We start from the raw sequence: 25,990 nt of genomic DNA, 5'->3' as shown, positions 1-25,990 counted from the left end.
TAAAAAAAATTTCCCGCCTAATACACTTATGATGTAGTATATATTTTTGGTTATTTTTTTTATTTGTAATCATTTTCATTTCAATCTTTTGATGTGTCAATAAATAAATAAATTATTATTATTTTTTGTTAACTAAGAATTTTTTTTTATTATTATTTTTATCTTTTTAAGGTTATAATGCTATTTTGTGTATTTGTGTGTGTGTGTGTTTTTACTAAGGATTGTGCAAGCAACCTAACTATAAAGTCATGTACTAATAATATGGATGTTTGTTATACAAAAATAAACTAATGTTGTCGGTAAATGTTTCCATTGTTTAGTATTTCCAAGGTGCTTCTATATATGTAAATTACAAGTATTTTTAATTTGTATTTCGAACTCTTAGATGACATATAAATTCGTATGCATATGGTTTGATTAGATCAGATTGGTCAGCTTTCATTTTATATTTTGTTACTTATGTAATTTATGATGATAGATATGTTTTTATGATCTAATTTATAAGTATGTCCGGAGAAATAAATAACAGAAATAAGTAATTTCATTCCAATAATTTTTTTAATTCGTGCATCGCACGGGCCTAATCTAGTTAGGAAATATATTGAAGGATTTATGGCTCTGCAAGTTTAGCCTATTCTTTCCAACGCGAATTCAATACTCTTTAACTCTATTCCTTTATTTTTTTCATGGTTAGTTTTCTTAATATATATTTCCTCCGTTGTTTTAATATTGCACCACTTGCCTTCTAATGAAATATCACAAATATTGCACCAGTTCTATTTTAGGAAAATAATTATTTGTGTTCACACCACAAATACCAAATATACCCTTACTTTTCAACACTTGATTTTTTTAGTTTAGGTCCCATAGGCAACCTTGTATTTTTACTTTTCGCTCTCATCCTTTTTTCCACTACCAAAAAGTTTGTGCCTAACCCTTATGGTCCAATAAAAAAAAGAACGGAGGAATTTTATTTGTTCAAAGTTATAATTTTATATTAAAATATTATTTTTAAAGAGTTCTATAGTCCATGCACATTAGATTTGGGTTTATGTCTAAAGATGTTGTGATAACCTTATGGTTATATTAATTACAAGATGTATTCATATTGAACTTTCAAAGTGCAAAGTGTTGATTGAGATTTGGAATCAAGGTACGTTTAGGTGGCTAGATACCTTTCAAAGTGATTAATTTTATTAACATGTTTTATGTGATTTTAATGATGTTTGAATTAAATTATTATTTATGAAACAAGTTTGAGAAATTAATGTTTTAAATATGTTTGAGAAATTGGTTTTAAAATCATGTTTTTAATGGTTCAAATTATTTATCATGTTTTAAAGGTTTCCCTACCTTTTCAAAAGTATCATTCAACTCTTATGAATAGTGTTGAGACTAATATATCCCTTAAAAAGTTTATTTACATATTTACCCTTATATTTTTGCTTTTACATTTTTTACCCTTATATTTTTGCTTTTACATTTTTAATAAGCATAGACTTGGTTTAATTGCTTGATAAAATTAGAATTTAAGTCGCTTGTGTTAATTTGTTTGCTTTTTTAAAAAAATTGTAATTGTAATGCTTGATTATGTAGGCTAGGGTGACCAACCCTTATGTATACCAAGAGGTAATTTAGGCGTTTTTGTATATACTACATATGCACCTTTAAATTTTTATAATTTCTTGCAAAAAGTTTTTGTATATCCTTCCTTTTGATTCACATGATTGTATTCTATAATTAAATATTTAACCATAACTTTTTTTTAAACTAGACTAAATCCAATTAATTTGTATAGTAAGATCTCTCAATCAACCTTGACGATATGATAAATTTAATTATATTAGTAAAAGTAATTATATAAATTTTTTTTTGTATTAGTAAAAGTAAGAGAAAATGTTGTCATGGTGAAGAATTTTTTATTTTTTTTTAATCATTGGTGGGATTAAAATATGATCATCAAAATGCTAATGAGAAAGAGGAGTGAGAAAGTGAGAAGAGAGAGAATATAGAAGTGTTTTTTTTTTTTTTACTTTTTTTTTTATCATTGTTGGAAATGCTCTTTAGTATGTGTTTAAAAGCTTACCTAACATACTTCCAAAAATAGGGCAAGCTTTTACAATTCGACCATAACAACTAAACATTTGCGCGCATAGACCCCCCTAGTGATTATAAAAGTATGTTGAATTAAATAAAAAGGTGTTTTGAATTATTTTATTATAAAGGTTGATTTTATTCAAAGGAGGAATTTCATGAGAATTATCGAATTATTTGTTGAACCTTTACAAGCATGATTAAATTAATCTCACTATGCGGATTTGATTGATAAGACTTTGGAATTTGTATGACCGAATCTTTCCTCAAGGATAGCCTTTCTACATAAATATATACTAAATTAGGGGGTGTGAACACTTAGAAGAGGAAATTGGGTTTTAATGAGGAATTGATTTTTATCAATTGAAATATTATTTGAATAATTGAATCATTGGAATTATTTAAGAATCTTGAGAATTGGTTTGAAATTATGAGCTTTGAATTATTGAATTAAATATTGGAATTTCCATGATTGGTTTTAAAAGCATGTTTGCTAATAAATTGAGTTTACTTATATTGCACTTAAATGTACTTGGCATATTTTGCTAATTCGTATTTCCTATTTGTTTTGGTTCACCTTGTTTACTATAATGGTAAGCAGTGATGAATTTTTCAGGTGGAGTCCATGAATTGAGCATATGGGAGTCCTGGAATTTGCTTCACCTAGATTAGGGAATGTTGGTTTTTGTTTTCTTTACAAGTACTCGTGACAATGATTATAATTAGTATAAATAAATGAAAAAAGTTGAGTTTTCCGCTACAAGTTTGTTATTGAGTTAAGTTTTAAAGTAGTCTTGCGTAATCACGTGGCGGTTTTACACTTAAGTCTATCCCTACGGTATAATTATACTTATTATACTAGTATTTCCGTAGAGGAAGATTTGGGGGGTGTTACACATCCCCATTTTACTTGATTCATCCCCATTTTGATAGCTTCATCCATCTTCAATGGCACACTTCATCTTTGACCTATTTCAATGGGGCACTTCATCTTCAACATCCAAACTTCATTATTCTTCCAAAACACATCTTTAATGTCATGATATGTCATCAATGTGCTTTTTGGTTTTTTTTTTTTTTTTTTTTTTTTTTTTTTTTTTTTTAAGTTTAATTTTTATATATATACTTATATTTAGTATGTATCTTAATTTTAACAATCAATTGAATAATTCTCATATGATTTTTTTTCAAAATCATTTTGATAGCTTCATACTTTGATTGATAGTTTCAACCTTCTTTAATAGCGCACTCCATCTTCAACCTTCAACCTGTATTTTTTGTCCAAAACTCATCCTTAAATTACCAAAGAATATATGAAATCAATTATATTAATGTATAATAATCATATTTATGTGTCAATTTAAATTAATTAATGAGATTGAAATCAATTTAATTATATGTATATATAATTTGGTTAAAAATATCACGTATTATCTTATGATTTCGTATTTAGTTTTTATTAGTCATATTATTTCGTGTTTAATATTTATAAGTCATATGATTTTTGAGTAATACGCCATTGTTGAATGTTAAAGTTACAATACCATTGATGAACTTGGGAGTTAGTTTATGTTGAAAAAAAGAAGAAAAAAAAAACTAAAAGACTTACGTAATTTTAGCCTTTTTGTTTGATTTAGATGGCGTTCTTTGGGGAGGGAATATATGACAAAATCTTTTTCTATATTTGATTGTTTCAATTATGTTGATAAACAATGATATAATCTAATGTAAGTATGTACAAAAATCAAATAAATGATTTTGTATGAATAAAAAATGAAACAAGACAAAAATAAATAACCAAAACTCAATTTTCGTTAATGGTGTCATTCTTTAAATCATCATTACCTTAAGGATAGTTATAAATGGCCACAATAAAATTGTGGTCATTGTATTAAATCAAATCACAACCATTCATTTTTTTTTACTAATATAAACCGGGCCAACTCTTAATTATTTGTAAAAAAAATTTAACCCAAAAAAATTAGGCACTTTCTATCAGTTTCTCTTTCGAAAAATTGGTTTTGTTAATCCCAACTTTGGGCCATTTACTATTATTAATCCTAACATTTTTTTTATTAATCCCAACTTTAGGGAGTGTTTTCTTATAATAGGCCAAATAACCTATGACCGGTTGAAAGGGTTTTTTTTATTTTAAATTCCATGTGTCTTAATGTAATTGGTTAAAAAAATTAAAAGAGAAAAACAAAAAACAAATTAGAAAAGAGAAAAAGCAATCAGCCACCCTACGCCGTTACACTCCACGACCACTCCACCTAACTCGCCTCCTATCCACTCTCCCTAAACTCACCGACCCGACCCAAGTCACGTCTGAGTCTGACTCACTCCTCTAAGAAGAACTCTCTGATCAGATCTTCTTCCTCCTTGACATCCGTGAGCCCGCGACGATATTTCTTTCCGTGACACTCCTAGCCACCTCGATGTCCTCTAAAACAACGTCATTTCCACTCAGCTCCTTGCCTCTGTCGGTGCTGGCGTATCGCTGCAAAAATCCTGTGGGTGGAACCCACATCAGGAAGCCGTGTGTCACCGGAAATTGGAAATTGCTAGGATTCTTGTTCAGCACCACCATCTTGCTGTTCTTAGAAGAATGAGGGATTTTGGGTGGGAGTTGGAGCATGGCTGACTTTGTGGTTGCAGGGAAGGGGTTGATTTGGGGGTCGGGGAAGAGGGAAGGGGAATATGGGGTGGTCGGTCAACGGTGGCAGGGGGTATCGGTATGGCGAAAGCGAGGAAGGGGTGGTTGTGGTGGATGTTCAGTGGCGTGGCTGGTGTTGGGATTATTTTTTATTTCATTTTTTGTCAATTTTTCAATTTTGTTTTTATTTTTTTTGGACTAATAAGAGCTTGACACGTGCCAAGTAACCTGTTATAATAGGTCATTGACTTTTGTTAATAAAACCAATTTTTCCTTTTTTCTGCTTTTCTACTCCATCTTGCATTGTTTGAGTTTTTTTGAAGGAAATGATGAGTAGGAATTCCCGCAAAAAGCGTTATGCGTATTCATATCTTATTAGTTTGTATACAAATTTTGGCAAGAAAAATGGTGTCTATAATACACAGAAGAAGATCAAGTTAGTATTCCATGTAAAGATAAGATCACATAAGATTTGTTTGTTAGAAGATTTATTAGAATATTGTTTTTCCCTTTGGCTGCATTGTATCCTAATTCAGACAATGTCTTGTTCCTTGATCCCTTTGGCCGACCTCTAGGCTTCTTTTGAGTGATTGGGTTTTGGATTACATTTCCTGAACCTTTTCCTCCATTGATTTCAGAAGTATTGGGCATACCTTTATTACCCCATGCAGCGACATTACAAGTCTTGGGTACAAACTTAGGAGTGCTTTCCCGTCGAGGTGGATTTGATGACCCTATTTTTTTATCCAGGCCCATTTTTAGCCATGAGTTTTGCACGAAGCTCATTAACTTCAACTTGGATCTTGATCACTGCTTGTCTGATTGCCTCAACTGTTTCGTCATCAATGGCAGATGCTTCATCACACAATGCCTCAAGGTCTGGAATTAACTTGTTGTATCGCACACATTCCTCTGTTTGATTAGGGTCATGGTATGCAACTTTGATAAGAGTGCGCTTCCTCAACACATCCTTTCGCCACCGATTTAGAACAAATTCCGATGGAATTTCTGTCACCAAGTTTTCATTCCACACTCTAATGACATGCTTACAAAGGATCCCATCCTTTTCAAACTTCCTACAGTCGCAACTAATATGTTTAGTGACAAGGTTATAAATCAGTGAGTAAAACCTCTTGGAATTAGTGATGGTTTCCTTATTTGAACCTTCTCGAACAACCCAAATGCGATCTAAAACCAAGTAATGAATTTCAACTTCACTGATAATTTTCTCCTCCTTGATCTGAACATATAGCCTCGTTGCACATTCTTTTTGAAGTTCTTGAAACTTCGCATCAGTATATATTTTTTGAAAATACCGTTTCACTTTGAATCCACTCACAAGTTGTCTAATGTACTTGGAATCCCTTGCATCAGCATCTTTCTCATTCGTAACCCTCTTCTTCATCGCTTTGTTATATTTTTCAAGAAACTCGAAGAGTTTCGTTTTATGGGTGACAAAGCCATCGAAAAAACGGTTAATTCTCTCTACCCTCTGTGTAGTTTTCATACCCGCCCCAAAGTACTCTTTCATGTAGGCCGGCACCCACATGTGCCTCTCAATAAATAGATCTTGCAGCCATTCATTGTCCTCCAACCCATACAGCTTCATTGCTTCACACCATTGAGTTTGAAATTCTTCTACAATGAATTTGTCATATATTATATTCTTCAAAGGGTTCTTGAAATCATCGTACCTGTCATTGCATTCAAACAAAACTACTAGTTCACTATTTCACAAAGCCAACAACAGAACTCAAATTCTGGACAACAGTAAAAGGTTAACTTGTATGCTAAATTAAATTAGAACAACACAAGGGTTGTTCAACAAGCCTTGCAAGATAATGAACAACAGTACTTGTAACAGCTTGTACAATGACATAAAAACCAATGACAACCACATTGTAGAATAGTAAAATTAACTTAGGCAACTGCAACAATGCCAGAAACCAATTCCTACTCTAGTTTCTCAATAAAGGTCACTTCACTGACATTACATAAATAAGCAAGCCAATTACCAATACATTTTAACTATAAATGAGCATTTAAAGTAACAAGTAAAACCAACAAATAAAACTCATAAATTACAATAAACAGGTATAACCAATAACAAACACTGAATGAAAATGTACCAAGGTACGCAATACTTACAAGGCACACTTGCCAAGTTTCTCGGGAAATTTCCGCATAATATGCCATATACACCATAAATGGCGTGTATTAGGCATCACTTCAGCTAAGGGCTTCCGCATAGAAGCTGCTTGATCGGTGAGGATGGCAATTGGAGCTTTATTACCCATACAAGATACCCATTGTTCAAAGATCCATCTATAGGTATCACAATCTTCATGAGAAATGAGGGCACACCCTAACAGAATGGACTGGCCATGGGTGATTAACCCCGACAAAATTTGCAAAGGGTAGCTCGTACTCATTTGTTAGGTATGTGGCATCGAAGCAAACTACGTCTCCAAAGTCTTCATAAGCTACCCGGCTCCTTGCATCCACCCACATGACATCTTTTAACCGACCATCATCATCCAACCTATTTGCATGGTAAAAATTCTGAATATCTGCTTGCATGTAATCAAAGTAGTCCATCATGGCTCGTGCATCTCCACCGACCATCTTGAGCCGCCTTTGCTTGTACACTTCATGCTGAAGATCCTTCACACTTGGCAAGTTTCCATTCCCAGTGCCTAAACAACCGCGAATTTGGGACACGGAGAGACCCTCCTCAAAAAAATTAATCAACCTCTTTCGTATCATTGATGTCAACTTCTTCATACGATACTCTTTAACCAAATTTTCCATACTAGGAGATAGAGTATGAGTATGCTCCAACACAAAGGTTTTCAAAATCCAGAGCCCATCAACGTTTAAACTCCCATAAACCCTAGCATTGCACTCACATTTCTTCGATTTACGTTTTCCATGTGCAAGCTCGACCTCCCCTATAACACCATTCACATTTCCAAGACTTTCCCCAACTTCCAAGTACTTTGCCCTTTTCTTTGCCTCACGCTTCACCCTCATGTTGGATGCACCCCAACATTAGCACCTCTAAGTTATTCCCCTTCTCACTTTTGTACTTGTGTATGATCCTTGCACTCTAGTAACGCCAAATCCACAATGCTCAGCATATGTTTTGTAGAACAACTCAATTTCCTCCCAAGATTTAAAAAGCATTCCAACTTTTGGAGGCGGAGCACATATAACCCCACTCCCCTTATTGGTAGAAACTGTAGTCTCTAACGTTTGGATTGTCTCCACTGGGGAGGGCATTGAGTTGGATTGCAAGTTTTGTCATTCATACACAATGTAGTTGTATTAGTTTCAACTATCTGAGCCAAGGTTATGTTCTCTAACTCAACTGCATTCACATCCTCATATTCTTCCTGCTCATTTTCATCTATACCAATCTCCATCAAGGAACCAACCTCTTTCACAGTCCCCTGAAAAGGGACTTAGGCTATCTTCTCCCAAATTAGACATCTTATCCAACACCTACTACCACAGATTTCATGCAAAGGTCACACATGCTAAACTAGTATACAACACAATGCACTACAACACACAACAATCATAATTACAACTGAATGATTTCAGAACCCACTACAGAATTTATACAAAATCAAAACAACAAATGTAAGACACGATTGAAAGGTATAGCCTCGGGGAGATAGTCATAACCAAAATCAAACACTACATATTCATGCGATTTCCCAAGTTACTATAATTATTCAAACAACAAAATATATCAAATTAACCAACAGAAGGGTGCAATTCCAAAGTAACGCACTACCAATTACTAAAAATTGGGGCCATAATTAATTAACTATGGTGAAAATAAACTAACCTTTACCGAATTCAGACAACGAAATATATCAAATTAACCAACTAAGGGTGCAATTCCACAGTTACGCACAACCAATTACAGAAAATTGGGGCCATAATTAAACAAAATCAAATCAACTATGGTGAAAATAAACTAACCTTCAGCGAAGGTCATAACCTAACAAACAGCGCAAACTGAACACACACGTACACCACTGAAGACGAAAACAACAGATTTCAACCACCATGAATGGGACGACGGGAAAACCACAGATCTACATACTAAGCGAAGTTCTTCGTTACTAGGTGAAATGCGATTATGAGCGAGAGTGAGGTAAATTGCCTAAATTTCGCAAAGTTTGCAAATTAACGCTTCTTACCTCCGTCAAATTATAGTCTAACGCCGTCTCTTAACGATAAAATGGGCCAACAATTACAACGAATATTTTAATTTAAATACGGTTACGTGGCAGCAAAAAGTTGAAGAGATAAACAAGAAGCGTTGATCCCAGAGATTAATGGGGGCTCACCCTTATCATTTTTTGGGTCATAGTGGAGTATAATATTCTCTTTTTAGATCTTAAGCTGGTATGCAGGTAAACGAGTAAACGGATTGAACTGAACAAGACCCACTTATTAAGCGGGTTGGCTTGTGTTACTTCCGGGTTACAATTTTCAACACTAACTCGACTCACTAAACTAGTTGTGTCATGTTGCGTCGACGTGTTTAACTAAACGGGTCGAAAACCTTCAACACTAACCGCCTTTTTTGGTGTTCGATTTGTGTCATATTATTGGGTCGTGTCGACCCGGTTAGTTAAATGGGTTGAAATTCCTTAACACTAACTCGCTCTTTTCATGTTCGGCTGGTGTCGTATTAGCTTTTATGGACTCAATTCAACCCCATACGGCCATACCCGAAGCCCCTATGATACCATCTTCCAAGTTATCCAAAGCACTCTCCAGAAGACTCAACTTCATTATTCGTTCATACTCCGTACTACACAGTTTATGGGAGTTTGCTCTCAAACTTTCATTGATTCATTCTTCCCTATTATCATACATTCAAATATACAGGCTAATCACTAAAATAATCTAATGCAATATTAATCACTTTCCTTTATTCTGCGCTTAATTCGGTTTGGTTTATACAGCTTCAGTTGGGGCTCAAATGATGGCAACAATCTCTGCTAACAATTTCAATTTCAGCTTCAAAATTCAGCCCCAACCCAGAAATTCCCACTTAGAAAAATCTGTAATTTTGAATCATAGAAGAAGAATCTTAAAACCACCCTTGAAAATTAATCTTTATTGTCATTTCTTCAACCCCAGAAAATGCTCTTGTCTTTCTGTTGTTTCTAAGGCCACTAGTGATGCTGATTCTGCCTCTCAACATTCAACAGTTTCTGTGAGTTTTATTCTTTATCCCTTTTAATTTTTTTCTGTTTAATTCTTTATTTATTCATGTATTCTTATTTTTTCTTACAAAATTTTGGTATTTGTGCTATAATTCTGGATAATTAGTTTTATTCATCTGTGAAATTGGAAGTTTGTGTTACATGGGGTTGGATAATAAAGCTACATATTCTTTCTGTTCTGTTTTTGAGGGTTAGTGGGTAATTTGATTAGAGAGTGATGTGCTGGGACCTATTTCTAGTGTTTTGTTCAGCTGGAGGTGGTTGGTGGTGGCTTGAAATGCTGGCGCCGTGGCGGTAGGAGAGGTATGGTGGGTTATGCTTATTGATTGTTTATTGGGGTATACCCATGCCCGTAGTTGTGGCATTGTTTTGTGTCAGGGACTAAATAGACGAGGTTGTAGGGCATTTGAGTGCCACTGTCATCAAACCGAAAATTTATATAGTTCCCAATCTTTAAGTGTCAAAGATTGTGGGGATAATAATTCACTATGGCTGTGAATGGACTTCTACCTGCTTCTTTCTTTGACGCTCAGTTTTTCCATGACCGTGGATGGATATGAGTCATATGACACCACGGCTTTTGGCTGAGATGCCGCAACCAATCACTTTCTTTGAGTTATGCTCTTCCTTATGTCTTGTACCACCTTGCTGGTCAACCTAATTGCGTCCAAGGCTTTAATTCTATGCATTAAAGTAACCAAAGAGGTTTGACCACCCACATGGCATATGAACATCATTAGTTTATTACTTAGAAACCTTCATACATATCCACTTAGCATCACTTGGGATTCCTCATTATTAGTCAAGCTGAGGCCTCTGCATTAGAAGCAGAGCTGGTTTGAAAGTGAAACGAACTTATTTGAAGCAATTGGTCTTTAGAATAAAAATATGTTTTGTCAAAGGGAACCAAGTCTTGGTAGAATGTCTCCATTTATTTCTTCTTGTTCTTAGGATGATCTGCAAATTATCTTAGGATTGGCATCCTAATAGTCAAGATCTTATACCAACCTTCAAAAGAGGTTACCATTCTTTTCACAAGCTTTCTTTTATGAGGAACAACAAGAAAATTTACAGAAAATACATTAACCTCGAGAGCTTATCTCTTCTACCAAGTAAAACATAGTATTATTCCCAACCCATTCTTTACAAATCCAACATTGTCTTTGTCATATTATCATTTTAGCTGTTCTGTAAAGAAATCTAAAGAAGGAATAATAATATTATGGAGCTGAATAAAGATTTGGCTGACATTAGCAATATGTCCCACCAAAGAGGGAGATAAATGTCACCTCGCCACTTGTTGAGCGTAATACATGTTTGGATTCATAAGTAATCGTCCAGAATTAAAAGGACCTGTTGTTGGTGAGTTTAGGTTGATAATTCTACGCTCAAAACCAAAGGTGTTAAATTGCTTCCATATTGGGTCAATTTTTTCCAGATATAATTTAATCCTTTATCGCAACATGAATGAAAATTTTAAAAAAGGCTTTGTATCATACCAGCTCTTGATTTTTTTTAATAGCGAAAATTTGAAGCTTGGGTATCAACTGGTGCCCTAAGGCTTGTTTTCTTTGCTTTATTTTTCTTATGATGTGCTACAACCATTCACTTTTGGACTTATGGTCTTATTCATGCATGTCTTGTTTAAATTAGTGATTAGTTTGCCTTAATGATGCATCCTGGAAACTGCATTTATCATACTGTGCTTTTTCACCTATAAACAAGTCTTTTACCGCTTATGTTGAATTATGTAATTGTGAAGAATTGAAGCTTGCTGAACCAACCTGGTGCACTAAGGCTTGCTTTCTTTGCTATGGTTTGCTTCTGCTGTGCTAAACAACCGTTCACTTTTGGACCCATGATCTTTTGTATGCATGTCTGGTATAAAATTTGTGATTAGTTTATTCTATAATCTGCATTTTACTGTGAGACATTTTTCAATTCCATGTGTGTTTATGTTGGAAGTTATTATATGCAGCTTGTGTAGCTAAATAAGCTGCGAGGGATGTACTGATACTGCTTCTAGAACCTTTTTTTTTTTGGTTGGGCAGTACCACTCCTGGTCCTGATATTTGGACTCTTCCCTTTATGCATATAGTTATGAGGTCATTATGTTTCATTTCATAGAAGAAGCTTCTTAATGTACCTGTTGTTGAAAGTTGACCACCTATGTTGAATGGTTTTATAGGATGTGGATGCGACATTTAGTAGCTTATCAAGTACTGATGAAAATTATGTGCCCTTGTTAGTAAGAATGCTTGGACTGGACAATGACCCCCTGGACAGAGAACAGGCAGTAATTGCACTTTGGAAATACTCTCTGGGAGGAAAGCATTGTGTTGATAAAGTAATGCAGTTTCGTGGGTGTGTAAACCTCACTGTTCATAATCTAAGATCCAAATCTACCCAAGCCTGTGAAGCAGCTGCAGGTCTTTTAAGAATGATATCTTCAGTCAATGCATACAGAGATATTGTAGCTGAAAGTGGGGCCATAGAAGAGACAACTGCTTTATTAAGAAGGCCTTCCTTGACGGCTGAGGTACACATCAACACATGCTCTTTCTCACTGTTATCATTGATGTTAAATGCTCTGCAGGGCCAATGTGTCATCATGATTCTTGTCTACAGGTTAAAGAACAAAGTATATGTATGGTGTGGAACTTGACAGCAGATGAGAAGTATAGGCTGAAGATTGCAAACTCTGCTCTTTTGCCTGTACTTGTAAAGTGTCTGGATGACCAGGACATGAAGGTAGTTGAGGCAGCTGGTGGAGTTTTAGCAAATTTGGCATTGAGCTCTCCTAATCACGGTATCATGGTCGAAGTTGATGTGATTCCTAGGCTGGTGAGACTTGTTTTCTGATCATAAGGGGTTATTTGCTTTTTTATGCTACCAACTCTATTCCCTGATTTACTGGACAGAGTTCTGACATTTATTAATTATATAGTAATGGAAGGAGATGGATTCCATGCATATTCCAGTAGTTTGAGCCATGTATGTAGTTGCTCACTTTGGTTGGATGGTTTTGGAAATGCTAGTCTCTTAGTAGATACTTTTTTTTTTTTTTTTTTTTTTTTTTTTTAATACTAATTATTTGCAGTTAGAAAAATGGGATATTCATGTATAACTTAATTCAAACTAGACCTTGATCTTACACAATATCGTTTGGAAAAAATTCTCATAACCTGCTTGGATACTGTAACAAAGTTACTTGGACAATGTAGAATGCTTTTCTTTATGCTATATCAATTTTAGTCAACAATTGTCCTGAATTTACTTAATAGTATCTTTGGATAGGAAGAGTTGGCGGGAAGGTGAAGGAAGGGAAAAAAATTATAGGTATCCATTTTCCCATTCCCTTTTTAATAAATCAAATCCCTCCACTATTGGAAAGTTTTTTAAGGAAAATGAAAGCTCACTCTTTCCCTCTCCTCAGCTCTCTTTCCTTTTTACTCTTTCTCTTCCCTTCCTTCACCTCCACAAATGCTAACCAAACTCACTCTAAATTACAATGACAACATATGCCACTATGTTGCAAAGGATATGATATTATAATAACGAGTATATTATCCTTTCTTAAAATATATTCGTCACTTAGGAAATATATTCTCAAAAAGAAGTTAGCAGCAATTCTATTATGATTACCCTATGTGAGATAAAACATACTCTTGTAAGAGTTTAAAACCATGATTTGCACTCTCTTAGTGAGTAAAATGAGCTTTAAATCCATTTATTTTCTCAAACATCTCTCTATCTTTATAAATAGATATGTAGGTTCACAACTATGAGAGGTTGACGCACCTATGGATTTAACAATGACCATCTAGGTAAAAACCCATGGATGTGTCAAGGAAGAGATTGAGGCTAAGGGACCTGACAATGTTATGCCTTATTGAGCGGTTGTGATTTTTCTACCTTGCCCATCAATGCTATCTCCTCGAAGTGGAGCTAAGCTTTGATGGAACTATGGGTGTACTATGGCGGTGACATCACTGCCATGGGTGCAACCATGTCCTAGCCCGGGACATGCCCATGAACAAGGGCTCAGATAGAGTTGTACTCCATGACTGTTGAGTATTTTATAATATATACTCTCAACTGTTCACCTTACAGCTCGAGATGTAGCTGGAGATTCATGTTTCTAAGATCCCTGTTGTTATTTGGTTAACTCTGTTCCCTTTGCCATCCCTAGATAAGGGGGTTTTTTTAACAGTGCTGTTATCGACTTATGCCAGGCCAAATTTCTAACAAATGAAATTGAAGGATCAAAAGTCATTCGAAAAGAAGCAAAAAATGCTTTGCTTGAGCTTGTTAAAGATGATTACTATAAGATTCTTGTCATGGAAGAAGGATTGGTTCCTGTTCCTTTGGTTGGTGCTGCGGCTTATTCTTCTTTCAAGCCAGCCTTGCATTCATGGCCCTCATTACCTGATGGTACTGAGTTTAGACGAAGTTCCAAAGGCCCTTCAAGATATGGCGCTTCTGAATTACTACTTGGGTTAAATGTTGAGGACAATACTGATAAAGTAGATAAGTCCAAGATGGATGCAATAGTTGGGCGAACACATCAGCAATTTTTAGCCCGTATTGGGGCTATAGAAACTGAAGATGAGAGTAACCTGGAAAAGGGAATTTCTAGTAGCTTCCACCAGACGTTGCTTCCATGGAAGGATGGAGTTGCACGTATGGTACTGATTCTTGAGCTGGAAGATGAAACAGCCATCGCAAAAGCGGCAGATGCTATTGCTGCTTCAGCAATAAATGAGCACATGCGGATCTCATTTAGGGAAGCTGGAGCTGTCCAGCGTCTAATTCACCTATTAAGTCACAGCAGTCATGCAGTGAGGTCATCTGTTCTGAGTGCATTGGATAAGCTGTCTATCAGGTACAATGTGGTTTCTATTATTTTAGTTGCATTCTTTACAAACATCTTCTTCAGATAAAGGAAAACATCAGTTGCAGCGATCTTTTAAATACAAATGTTGGATATTTTAGGTGTACCAGCAACATCAACTTGATTGCTAGAATTTAGTTTTATTCTTGTACCTGAAAACAGGCTTCACCTCTTGCATAAGCAAAGCTTACTATTTCACTGCTTGTCTAATAATTACTCCACTTGTATTTATTTGTTTGTTAATATTTACGTTTCTTTTTCTCTTTCCTCTTATAATCACTTGTTCTCCTCCCTCTCCTGTTTCTTCTTTCAAAACATCTCTTATCTTGGAATTTCTCATTGTTTTCTGTTTAATGACATAAAGTGAGTGCTTCAGTTCTACTTATACCTTACTAAATAACGTATCTCCTTCTGCAGAAGCTTCATTAAAAAGCCTGAGAAGTTGCTGAAAGCAAATTGTTAAACTTGTTTAAATGCATCAATTGAAGAAAAATAATAATTATTATTATTTATCATTTTTATTGTCATGTGTCAAAAAATTATTAATTTATAAATGTTTTTTTTAATCTAACGGAATGTTGTCTTATAGAGATGTAAATTTCTTACAAAAGTATGTTCTTGCCACATAAAGACGTATTGAGAAATTATCTGAACTTTTGCTTCATTTCCTCTGGCATTATAATCCCCCCTCCCCCAAGTCATCTCCCTCCCTTTTCTCCACCAAAAAGTTCTTATTGTAACTTTTGTTTGTTTTCGATGCTTTTATATTTTTCTTTCTTTCTTTTCTGAAATTGGTTGTTAATGATTAAGAAAAAGCATTCATTGTTACTCTTTTCTATCATTAAGATCACTTTTCTACCTAATATAGTCGACTATTGATTGTGGACCATATAACTGTCAAATGCAGCAATTCTGTTTGTGGAACAATGGAAGCAGAGGGTGTTATGCACCCTTTGATCAATGTACTTAATGAGTTGAAGACAACTGAAAGCCTAATTGAAAAGGTTGGTTTGTCTGTATATTTCTTCACTCTTTGCCCTATACAATCTGTTGACCGATGCCATAATGTAGACAGTGAGCATTCTTGCAAGGATTTGGGATCCAAATAAACAAATGAAGTTAAAGGTTAGTGGTCAAAATTCTCATAAGTCAAAAATATTGTTTTTCCCTCTTGCAATTGTATTACTTACATATTGTTCGACTGTCTCCAGTTTTATGGTGGACCTATTAATGGCTCAACAAAAATAATTGATTCAAGCAGTCAAAGTGTTACAGAATTCAGAGGAAGTGAGGTAGAAATGTAAGAATAAGTATTCTATTGACTGGTTTGATATTGCCCTATTCTTTAATTTACTATATGATTACAAAAAAATTCTTCATCATTTAGAAAAACGTTTCCTTCATCTTTTTAATCATTGATAATATCTACAATGATTAAGTATAGTGGATCTCTGTCTAGTTTATGGCATACATGGGAAATAAATAAAAGCTTTATTCTAGGATTTAAGTGCGATTGACAGAATTTCAAGAACGATATTCTTAACACCTATAAGGATCCCGTACATATAAATAACATGAATTATACAATAAGTTAGAAATACAACCTTTGATGCGTCCAAAGCTACGTTTGCTTAAAAATTAGTGCCTCAAGTGTTGCTCCTCTAGTGTTAGTCCACCCAAACACGGATCGAATCTCCATGATTGCTAGTTCGGAAGGAAGAATGAATCTTCCTTGCTTTTGGGGAGGAGGGGGCTCCGGTTTAGGGTAGAGTGAGAGAGAGATTACGTTCTTTTGTTGCTTGTTAATTATACTGTATCTCTTATTGGAAAAACTAATTCCCTAATAACTCCCAACCGGCCACTAAGCCCAATCATTTGCTGGTGTGTTTATTTCGACCTGACACTTATTGTGTGACCTAATAGGATCCAATTAGTTAGCAGTGGGCCTAATCCCATTAGTTCACAGATCATAATTGGTCTCTAGCAAGACATTATGAATTTATGACCACTGAAATAACCCAAACTTATTATCTCCGTAATGATTCTTGTTTATATTTAGTAATTGCACTAACAATCGAGGACACATTTTCTTCAATTATGCCATGAATTTGGGACCAAAATGCTTACACATTGTCATCATAACAGAAGGCATAACAGTCAAGAGACAGCAAAAGGTATAGTTTATCAAGGGAAAAGTTGAATAATCTTTGGATTTTTACGCCATTGTGAGTGTCTTAACTCTTGAGCTGAAAAGCTTTGCTTGACTCATAGTAATCCCTGGTTTCCGCATGTCCTTCCTAAAGACCCCTTTGCTAATAAAGAAAGCAGAAACAAATGGAAGCTTAACATTTAGAAGAAGAAACCTACTAGCTTCTCTATCATTATTCTTCATCATTTTGATTTTAATTTTGACATAGCCTGAGTAATCAGGAGCTTCTTTATATAAGGTATGTTGGGGCAAATTGTTAACCTTTACTCAGGATCTTTTATTATATGTGAGGCTTATAATTGTTGCCTCCTTGATGTTCATGACCTCTATCATCTTAAACTATAAAGTAAAGAATAGTGATTTTAGAATCAATCAATCAATCAAAACCTTAATCCCATAAATGAGGAGTGATTTTAGAATGCTAGATAGATATTCCGTAAATGTCATTTGAACCATTCAATATGCTCATTTGCTGTCTGTATTGTTTTTTGATCGTGAGAATGTAATAGAGTACCTTAGGGGGGAGGACATTTAGGTATTGCAATATTAATGTGATAGAAGTTGCTTGGGGAAGAGGTTAGAGAGTTAGAGGTGAGAAAGGCATAGTAGTCAGAAAATGCTATAAATTAGAACATTGCGCAGACGTGCAGTGTTTTCATTTGCTTTAGCTATTTAATTGGGAATGAAGCAAGCCACTGAAAAGCTTGAGTTTCCTAATTTTTTGTAGTTCTAGTTTATTAATACAATGTTCACCTTCTATACTCTTTAAATCTGTCCCCATATTCCAGGCTATAACAGAGGACTGATCTTTTCAATCCAAGATACAATGTATATAGAATTCATATGCTTGCAATCTGCAGATGCAAGTACGGTATCAAATTTATCTTAAGTTCCTACTTCCTAGTCATCATCTCTTAGTAAGATACTATGAATGAAACATACATACATACCTTAGGTCCCATTAATAGTCGGTTATAAGAGAAGAAGGAGGTAAATATTGATAAATTGGAATCACTTAAATAAAGGATATTTAATTTCCAACTCTTTTTAAGAAACATTAGCAGAAGCATAAAATAGTTGATTAGGGGTATTACCGCCTCACTTAGACTAGTACTTAAGTGATAAGGTTAATTTATATGACCCGTAACCAAATTTATTTCAAGACTAATTAATTATCATAATTAAGTCACAACCTAAAAAAAAAATATAATATTGTTTCAAACTAAACTTTTAATAGATATTTCAATCCCACTGCATTTTCTCTATTAAGACTTAGACGGCCTCAATGGATCGTTCTCTCACGTTGAATCACATAAACCTTAAATACAAGAAAACATATACAAGAAAGAAATAACAAATTCAGTGAAAACTGAGTAAATACTTCACATTGTAAAGAAAATTTGAAAACTTTTTCTTACCTTAGGAAATACTCCCTCCGTTTTGTAATAATCGTAACATTTTCTTTTTACGTCCGTTTCATAATAATTGCAAAATTTCCTTATTTAGTAAGGAGCCTCTACTTTTTTTTTTAATTATTTCTCTCTCCTACGAGTCCTACTAACCTCACTTACACCATTTTTTAATTATTTCTCTCTCCTACTAACAATTAAATATATTACTTTCAACTATACTTTATATTGTTAAACTCCTACTTTGGCCCCTACCCTATAATTTTCCTTAAACTATGTGTCATGCTTACTATAGCAAGTATTATGAAAGAAAGGGAGTACATTTTATTTTAGTAAAATATCTTGTACAAAGGTAACATACGCACACACATCATTTAATAGTTACGAACATTAATTTTTTTGGAGTTAAGAGAATAACATATTATAATACCATCACCAAAATGTAGATTCAAGTCTTACCACTGAGAATGGGTGTAACCACCAAAATAAGTCTTAATTCCTTAAGTGTGCACATTCTCCTATGAATGTTTTAACTCAAAGGAGTAGATTAAGCCTAGGGTTGTGCTACATAACTTAAACTTAAATTACTTCGTAGTACCATTGGTAAAATACGAAGTCAGGTGCAGTTTTTATTTTTTATTTTTTTACCTGCTATAATTTAAGACGAATGTTTCTTAAATAGGGATAGATTGTAATACCCTATATTTTAGTATTAAAAAATAAGTATTTATTAATTATTTAATGATTTGAATACTCTGTTTTATTACTATTTTGGGATATTATCTTATAAATTTTATATTTTCATATTAAAAATAAAATAAAATAAATATTAAATGAATGATATTTTTATAAGTAAATGACAAGCAATGGTAATCATAATCATTATTATCACTTAACAACTCAATCTAGGCTCACCATCTTTGTATAACAAACTAGTTACAAACTTACAACCATCAGCTTATCATCCTTAACTTCATTCCGAAAAAACTCATGAAATAGAAGCAAAAATACTCTCCCTACTACCATGAATTAGACTAAATACACTACTAAATTCATCCCTATATCATCTTCTATCTCTAAGTCAAGTTCAAATTATTCCAAACCGATCAAGATAATGCTTATCCTTCCATTTTCAAATCCAAACTTACCTTTCTTGGCATAACTTTGTGCAATTTTATCTAGAATTACCCTTATTGCTGCTCATTTCCAAGACTTTACAAACCATTCATACTTTCCACAAAGCATCGAAATACCCTACTCAAGAAACCAAATATTGCAAGTCGATTGTCGAAACAATTTCAACTCACTTTCAGCAAAGCAAAAACACTCTCAAATAGCACCAAAAATTATTGTAGCCCTTACCGCCGTTTTTACACTCGGCTTTAAAAATCTTTAAACTAACCAAAATCGAAGGTATACGGCTAACCCAAAGTCACTAATTCTCTTGCACACGCACGCATACAGTGTTTACGAAGGAAAGCAAACTTTGGTTAAGTCATATACCTTCGATTCTAATTAGTTTAAAGATATTGAAAACCAGTGTAAAAGAATGGCAAGGGCTACGAGGTGGTGTGTTTTGCAATAGTTTATGATGCTATTTGAGGGTGTTTTTGCTGTGCTAAAAATGGGTTGAAATTGTTTCGATGATCGACTTTCAACATTTGGTTTCTTGCGTGGGGTATTCCAGTGCTTTGTGGGAAGTATGAATGGTTTGTAAAGTCTTCGAAATGAGCAACAATGAGGGTATTTATTGATTGATTGCACAAGGGGTATGATAAGATAGAGAAGTTCGAATTTGAAAATGGAAAGATAAGCATTATCTTGACCGGTTGTTGGGAATACTTTGAGCTTGGATTAGAGATAGAAGATGATACATGAATGAATAGAGGAGTGTATTTAGTCTTATTCATGGTAGTAGAGAAATACTTTTGCTTTTATTTCATGAGTTCTTCCAGAATGATGTTTAGGATGATGAGCTGATGATTTTAACTAGTTTGTTATAAAAAGATGGTGAGCCTAGATTGAGTTGTTAAGTGATGATAATGATGATAAGCACCCATATCTTGTCAGTCAATTATAAAAATATCATTCGGTTAGTATTATATTTTATTTTTAATATAAAAAAATATTTTATAAGATAATAACCCAAAATAAAAATAAAATAAAGTATTCAGATCATAAAATAATTAATATATACTTATAGGGTATTACATTCATCAACTAACTGACTACCTTATTATTCAAGCCAATAATAACTGAATCATAATGTAACTACCTAAAGTGTCCCTCCCCTAATTTTGATTCTTAACATAAGACCTCATTGATCAAAGTTGACCTCAAATGGTACCCTAATATAATAATATGTGTGTCAGTGTTTGTTTGCCTATAAATGATCATGATTCCCTATTGGACTACTGAGTTAATTGCTATTGTTCTTGCTGTCAAATCCTTGCAAAGTTATATTGACACGCAGAACAATTCAGAAGCAGATTTTTTTCTTAAGTTTTTTCCAAGCTTAGGTACAGGCCATGCGTCTTTTATGGTCTTGGGGGGGGGGGGGGGGTTACACAATATTTGTTTCATTTTTTTACTAACTAAATGAGGCGCACTGATGCACGCCTAAGGTGCAGGGAAATCCCATCACTTTGGTATGCCTTGAGGCTTTTTTATGCATTGGTCAGAACTCTGAACTGATTGGCTGTGAAAGAAGTATTGTCTTGTGTAATTAACCTTCATCACTCTCTATCAAGGGAAATTCATAGTTGGTTTAATGGGTTTTCTATCTTTATCGTTTGCCTAATATTTTTTTTTAATTCAAATGTTCTCAACCAGTGGAAGTTAAACCAAATCTAGTTCCATGGAGAAGTTAAGGTGTTAGGTTTAATATTTGAATACGTTAATCTAGGAAAGGCGTAAAGTTATGTCTTAATAAAACTGAATGGTTTTGGTATGTATTTGGGATACAGAAGCATAGACTGGAAAAAGGTTCTATTGTATGTCAATATTTTATTGAGAAAGTCTTCAAATATGGAAATAACTAGAGAAACTTAGCTAGTTCATCAGTCCCATATTTATAAGTCTAAATACAAATATTCTTCTCTATATCCAAATTTCATTCTTATCAGCCATGGTACTTATTATGGATGACTATATAATAATCGATGAGGGAGTGTATGTCTGTAAGTGTGTCCTACTTTATTCATTAACGTTCTTGACTTCATGCATTTCAACATTCTAGTGGTTTAAATCTTTAGCTAGATGTTACAATTATTACAATCGTTAACATGATTTAAAAGTCTGCTAGGACAGTTACATTGGGTTGATGAGAGTATAGAGCTGCTTAATTCTGTCAAACTTTTTCTGCTGAAACAGCAATGCATGATATGGATTTGTCACTATTCAAAGACAAGATTGGGAAAATTGATTGTGATTCTTGCATCCATATGAATTGAGGATTGTCATATATTCTAGTGAGTTGGTTTGAAAGGACAATGAGACATAACTCATTCCTTGTAGAATAGGCTAGGTAGACAAGGAAACTAAGGATTTATTCAGGAGCATAGAACGGGCCTACTTAATCTACTAATTGAATAGGAATTACTTATGTACCACATTATTATGCCATCACAATTTTGATATAACTATACAAAGTGTTATGGAATGATAAAACAAGTGTATGGAGTTTAGGAATATATAAAACTGACTTTAGATTTTAAATAAACTGCCATAGTTCATTGTAATATGTATATTAAGTACATACTCCACCAAAACTATGAAAGTTTTATATTATTAAAGTATTCATTGAGATGAATTAAACAAGACCCCAAATGAGACATGACTTTTTTTTCCCCCAAATGTATTGATAAAATTTAAAGATTATCTTTCGAAATGAATAGTGACTAATTTCCTAATGGAAAGAAAAAAGAGGTGTCAAAGGGAGTAATAGATATAACTTTTGCTTCATTATTTGAATTTTGTAATATTTATATGTTTATACCTTGGAAATTATATATATGCTTGTAGGTAAGATTTGTTTAATTTATTCCTTTTTGATCAATAAAAATGTATTACTTCCGTTTATCTAAATTCCTTTAAGTATCAACAAAAATGAAGGAGAACTCAAAAGGGTAGCACAAGTTGGGGTAGGAGATAATAGGATTTACATACTTGCCATAAAAGGAATAAATTTACAGTGAGTAGAACTCATGAATTCGGAGGGAATGCCTGCTATTCTTCATAATTTACTGTGTGTATTTGCATGGGTTTGACCGTTTGAAAGCTAATTCCTATTTTTATCATGCAACACCAAAAGCCAGACTTCATAAATTTCCAAATTTAGAATTAAATCTAATAGCAAATTAGGAACTCTGGATGATTTAAATGGACAGAATCGAACTCTCCCTTGGAATCTTTATAACTTTCTAACATACATGTGTATATGCATGGTTGCCTGGTGGGTATAGGTCACAGTTGTGGTCATGGTGTCAGAGAAGCATGTCTTGAGTGTAACTTCACGCTTCACAGCCTTCATAAAGTGAATTTTACAATTTTACAAAATTCCACTTCTTTCTTGTTGAGAGTTTTGATATATGTTTATATCTCATACTATACTCATAAATTACAAGGTACTTCTTTCTTGTAGTGTTTTTTTTTGTTCCATGACCATTTCTGTAATTGCAAACATGTAATTTATGAGTTAGATTAGTATACTAAGGCTATGCAACACTAACCTTCCCTTTAGCTCGAATTTTGTGCAAATTGCGTCCTTATGTTGTTTATCCGTTAAAATTTGGAACTTTTTTACAGGGAAAGTATGCTAGACTCTACGCTAGCTGCTCGTCTTGTTGATATTTTGAAGATTGAATCCCCAAGTTTACAAACAAAAGTTGCATCTATCCTTGAATACTGGAGTATGATTGAACAATGCGTGGACGTCATCCTTGCAACAGAAATTGAGTCTGCTTTGATAAATTTCTTCACACAAAAAGTTCCAAGGGGTATGGGAAGCAACTTTTCTTTGTATTAGGAACCTACTCCCTCCATCACACAGAGTATGTCCACCTCATATTTATGGTTCATGGTATCATGAGATATGGGTGGACAGTCTCCCTGGAACAGAGGGAATACTACTTTTGCTTTATATTGTCTCTTATATAGGCCTTCTTTCAATTATCTGCTTGTTACCTGGTTCCTTGGCCTATGGCCTTCTTGAGAATGAACGGCTTCATAATTATCTATGCCTCTTAGTTCTGTGTGGAAATTCATTTTCCAACAGTTACCTCTTATGATCTCTCTCAATCTCTCTTGCTAAGATATCAAGAGGTAATGTGGATTACAATGGATTTTCGGAGGCATGGGAGCAGCCTCTTACCAAAATTCCATATCTTTTGTGCCTTTATACTTTTCATAACACTTCAATTTTGGACGAAATCAGTTTAGTCAGTGAAAAACAAATCAAGTGAAGATAACAGATGCTTAAGTCAGAAATATGATTGAATTTTTTAATGTTAATTATATATATCCTAGGATGGATGGTTTTGTTCATATTATGAGATACATTTTATCAGCCCTCGTATAAATAGATAAATGATTAAACAGTCAATTGATAGCTCCTCTGGCTCACTCTGCATGCTTTTAAAGCTGTAAAATTTGCTGTGTAATGCACAAACTTCAAATCCGTGTTAATAATCTCTGATAATTACAGAGGATGTCAGCTCTGTCATTTACTCTTCCTCAACCCTCGACTGAGAAAAGATAAAAGGAAAAAAAAAATTCCTTTGACCCCTACAAATAATGTTTCATCTTTAAGTTTGCTAAGTCTTTGTTTGACTCTGCCTCCTGTTTTTAATTTCTGCCAGATATGGAAACTTTCGCTGAGTATGAGGAGCCTGATGTGGCTTATGTTGAAGATGTTGGGCTTGCTGTCTCACAAGCTTCAAGATTGCTTACGAAGTTGCTTAATTATCAGCAATTCCGACAGACTGTCGACTTGAATCATTTCATAAAATTGCTTCGGCAGATTCTTAAGTCCGATATCCCTCTTGATTACAAAGAATGGGTTGCAGCCTGCCTAGTTAGGCTCAGCTTCTTTTCAAGTCCATTTGAGAATCCCATTACCACCGAAGTTACTCTTTATGAGACCATTCCACGGCTAGTCGAGCAAATAAAAACTGCCTTCTCAGCTGATGCTCAAGAGGCTGCTGCGGTAGAACTTAACAGGATAGTTTCTGAAGGTGTGGTAGATGCAACGCGAGCTGTTGCTGCTCATGGGGGTATATTCCATTTAGTGAAGTTGTTAGAGCAAGGCAGCGAGCGGGCTGTTGAAGCTGGATTGGCCGTTCTATACAATCTGAGTATGGACAGTGAGAATCATTCAGCAATATTAGCTGCTGGAGCAGTGCCAATACTAAGGAGAATTATCCTTTCACAAAATCCTCAGTGGACTCGAGCGCTTCATCTGTTAAGGAACTTGCCTGTGTGATTTAAACTATAATAAGTATCATGATTGAATATATAACTCAGTAAATTTTTGGAAAACAAGCTACTTATGCATGCACTTGTAAAGGTGACTCTGTTACCTCCTACATCTGCGTCGTTTTGGTAAGACTGTTTTGTCCTGCTTTGAAGCTTCCATGGGGGTAATTTTTTAGACTTAAAATGTTAATATCCTTCGCTGTAATGTACGAGAGTTAGATCGAAGGGCTATTCCAAGATATGTACTCAGGTTGACTGATTTTTCGTTAAAATTGCTGAGCTAATTTTAAGAGGAATTCTCGTTTAACCACTGTCTATATTATGGATTTTGATTTTTTCGGTTCATGGTGAAACTTTGATGTCCGTCTGTGGAGATCGTCTGAAAATTTTGGGTATCAACATAGAGGTTGGATGAGCCTTGCTATGCTTCAAAATGTTGGTTCCTTTGATGCCAATTATGTTTAATTATCAATGATACCCCCTAGGTTTTGACTTTTATCAATGATACACATCATTAAACTTTCATCATCACCGGTACACCTAAATTTTTCCCTAAATGCCTACAGTAACCTTACCGTTAACTAAACGTTAATGAAGCTCTGTTGTCAGCGTTTTAAAGGTTAGGAGGCTAACAATACTGCATTGCCCCTCTAATTTAATTTCCCTCCAAATTTCCCTTCCATTTTTCCCTCCTTTTTTGTGAAATATCCCCTACTTATACACCTTCCCTTCCTGTTTGCACTCCCCCTTTCCATTCACGCTCTTCTTTTCTTTTTGCTTTCATTTTTTTTTTCTCAGGAAAATCAATGGCTTCATCTGGCAGGGCTTCATCTTCAAGCAATAGAAATGGAAGAGGTGATTGGTTTAAAGTCATGAATTGCAACTGCCAACCTCCAAGATTTGCAGACATTAGGTTTTCTAACTCTACAGCCAATCCTGGAAGGCCTTATTATAAATGCAGGTTATGTGAATTCTTCATGTGGGTGACTGAAGATCAAATTG

The 25,990-nt window shown here is 34.3% G+C and overlaps 3 protein-coding genes across 4 annotated transcripts; 1 reads left to right on the top strand and 2 right to left on the bottom strand.

Annotated features, from left to right (window-relative positions):
- Nucleotides 1–5,492: 5,492 nt before the first annotated feature.
- LOC110694339 (protein FAR1-RELATED SEQUENCE 6-like) lies at nt 5,493–7,047 on the bottom strand. The gene is made up of 2 exons (XM_021871513.1): nt 6,899–7,047; nt 5,493–6,444 (listed from the first exon to the last, which is right to left on the bottom strand). The coding sequence occupies exons 1-2, from the start codon at nt 7,045–7,047 to the stop codon at nt 5,493–5,495; spliced, it is 1,101 nt and encodes a 366-aa protein (XP_021727205.1).
- A 46-nt stretch (nt 7,048–7,093) lies between these two features.
- On the bottom strand, nt 7,094–7,783 carry LOC110694338 (protein FAR-RED ELONGATED HYPOCOTYL 3-like). The gene has a single exon (XM_021871512.1). The coding sequence runs from the start codon at nt 7,781–7,783 to the stop codon at nt 7,094–7,096; it is 690 nt and encodes a 229-aa protein (XP_021727204.1).
- A 1,720-nt stretch (nt 7,784–9,503) lies between these two features.
- LOC110694411 lies at nt 9,504–25,305 on the top strand. 2 transcript variants are annotated; one of them, XM_021871582.1, is made up of 9 exons: nt 9,504–9,992; nt 12,191–12,541; nt 12,631–12,846; nt 14,238–14,887; nt 15,804–15,900; nt 15,968–16,021; nt 16,108–16,196; nt 23,321–23,511; nt 24,373–25,305. In XM_021871582.1, the coding sequence occupies exons 1-9, from the start codon at nt 9,756–9,758 to the stop codon at nt 24,993–24,995; spliced, it is 2,508 nt and encodes an 835-aa protein (XP_021727274.1). In that variant the 5' UTR covers nt 9,504–9,755; the 3' UTR covers nt 24,996–25,305. The 2 variants fall into 2 exon arrangements, with proteins under 2 accessions (XP_021727274.1, XP_021727275.1); XM_021871583.1 differs by having other exon boundaries at nt 9,903–9,992; nt 12,252–12,541.
- The last annotated feature ends 685 nt before the right edge of the window (nt 25,306–25,990 follow it).

The sequence above is a fragment of the Chenopodium quinoa genome, unplaced genomic scaffold (assembly GCF_001683475.1).
Source record: "Chenopodium quinoa cultivar QQ74 unplaced genomic scaffold, ASM168347v1, whole genome shotgun sequence".
In the NCBI taxonomy this organism is placed as follows: domain Eukaryota; kingdom Viridiplantae; phylum Streptophyta; class Magnoliopsida; order Caryophyllales; family Amaranthaceae; genus Chenopodium; species Chenopodium quinoa.
This window is presented reverse-complemented; position numbering and strand designations above follow the sequence as displayed.

Bases quoted from the DNA above. Each gene is read 5' to 3' on its own strand.
- LOC110694339 (XM_021871513.1), bottom strand. From the start codon at position 7,047: ATGGGTAATAAAGCTCCAATTGCCATCCTCACCGATCAAGCAGCTTCT. The intron at 6,445-6,898 runs GTAAGTATTGCG...ATGCAATGACAG, and splicing joins AAACTTGGCAAGTGTGCCTT to GTACGATGATTTCAAGAACC.
- LOC110694338 (XM_021871512.1), bottom strand. From the start codon at position 7,783: ATGAGGGTGAAGCGTGAGGCAAAGAAAAGGGCAAAGTACTTGGAAGTT.
- LOC110694411 (XM_021871582.1), top strand. From the start codon at position 9,756: ATGATGGCAACAATCTCTGCTAACAATTTCAATTTCAGCTTCAAAATT. The intron at 12,542-12,630 runs GTACACATCAAC...TCTTGTCTACAG, and splicing joins GGCCTTCCTTGACGGCTGAG to GTTAAAGAACAAAGTATATG. The intron at 16,022-16,107 runs GTTAGTGGTCAA...GACTGTCTCCAG, and splicing joins ATAAACAAATGAAGTTAAAG to TTTTATGGTGGACCTATTAA.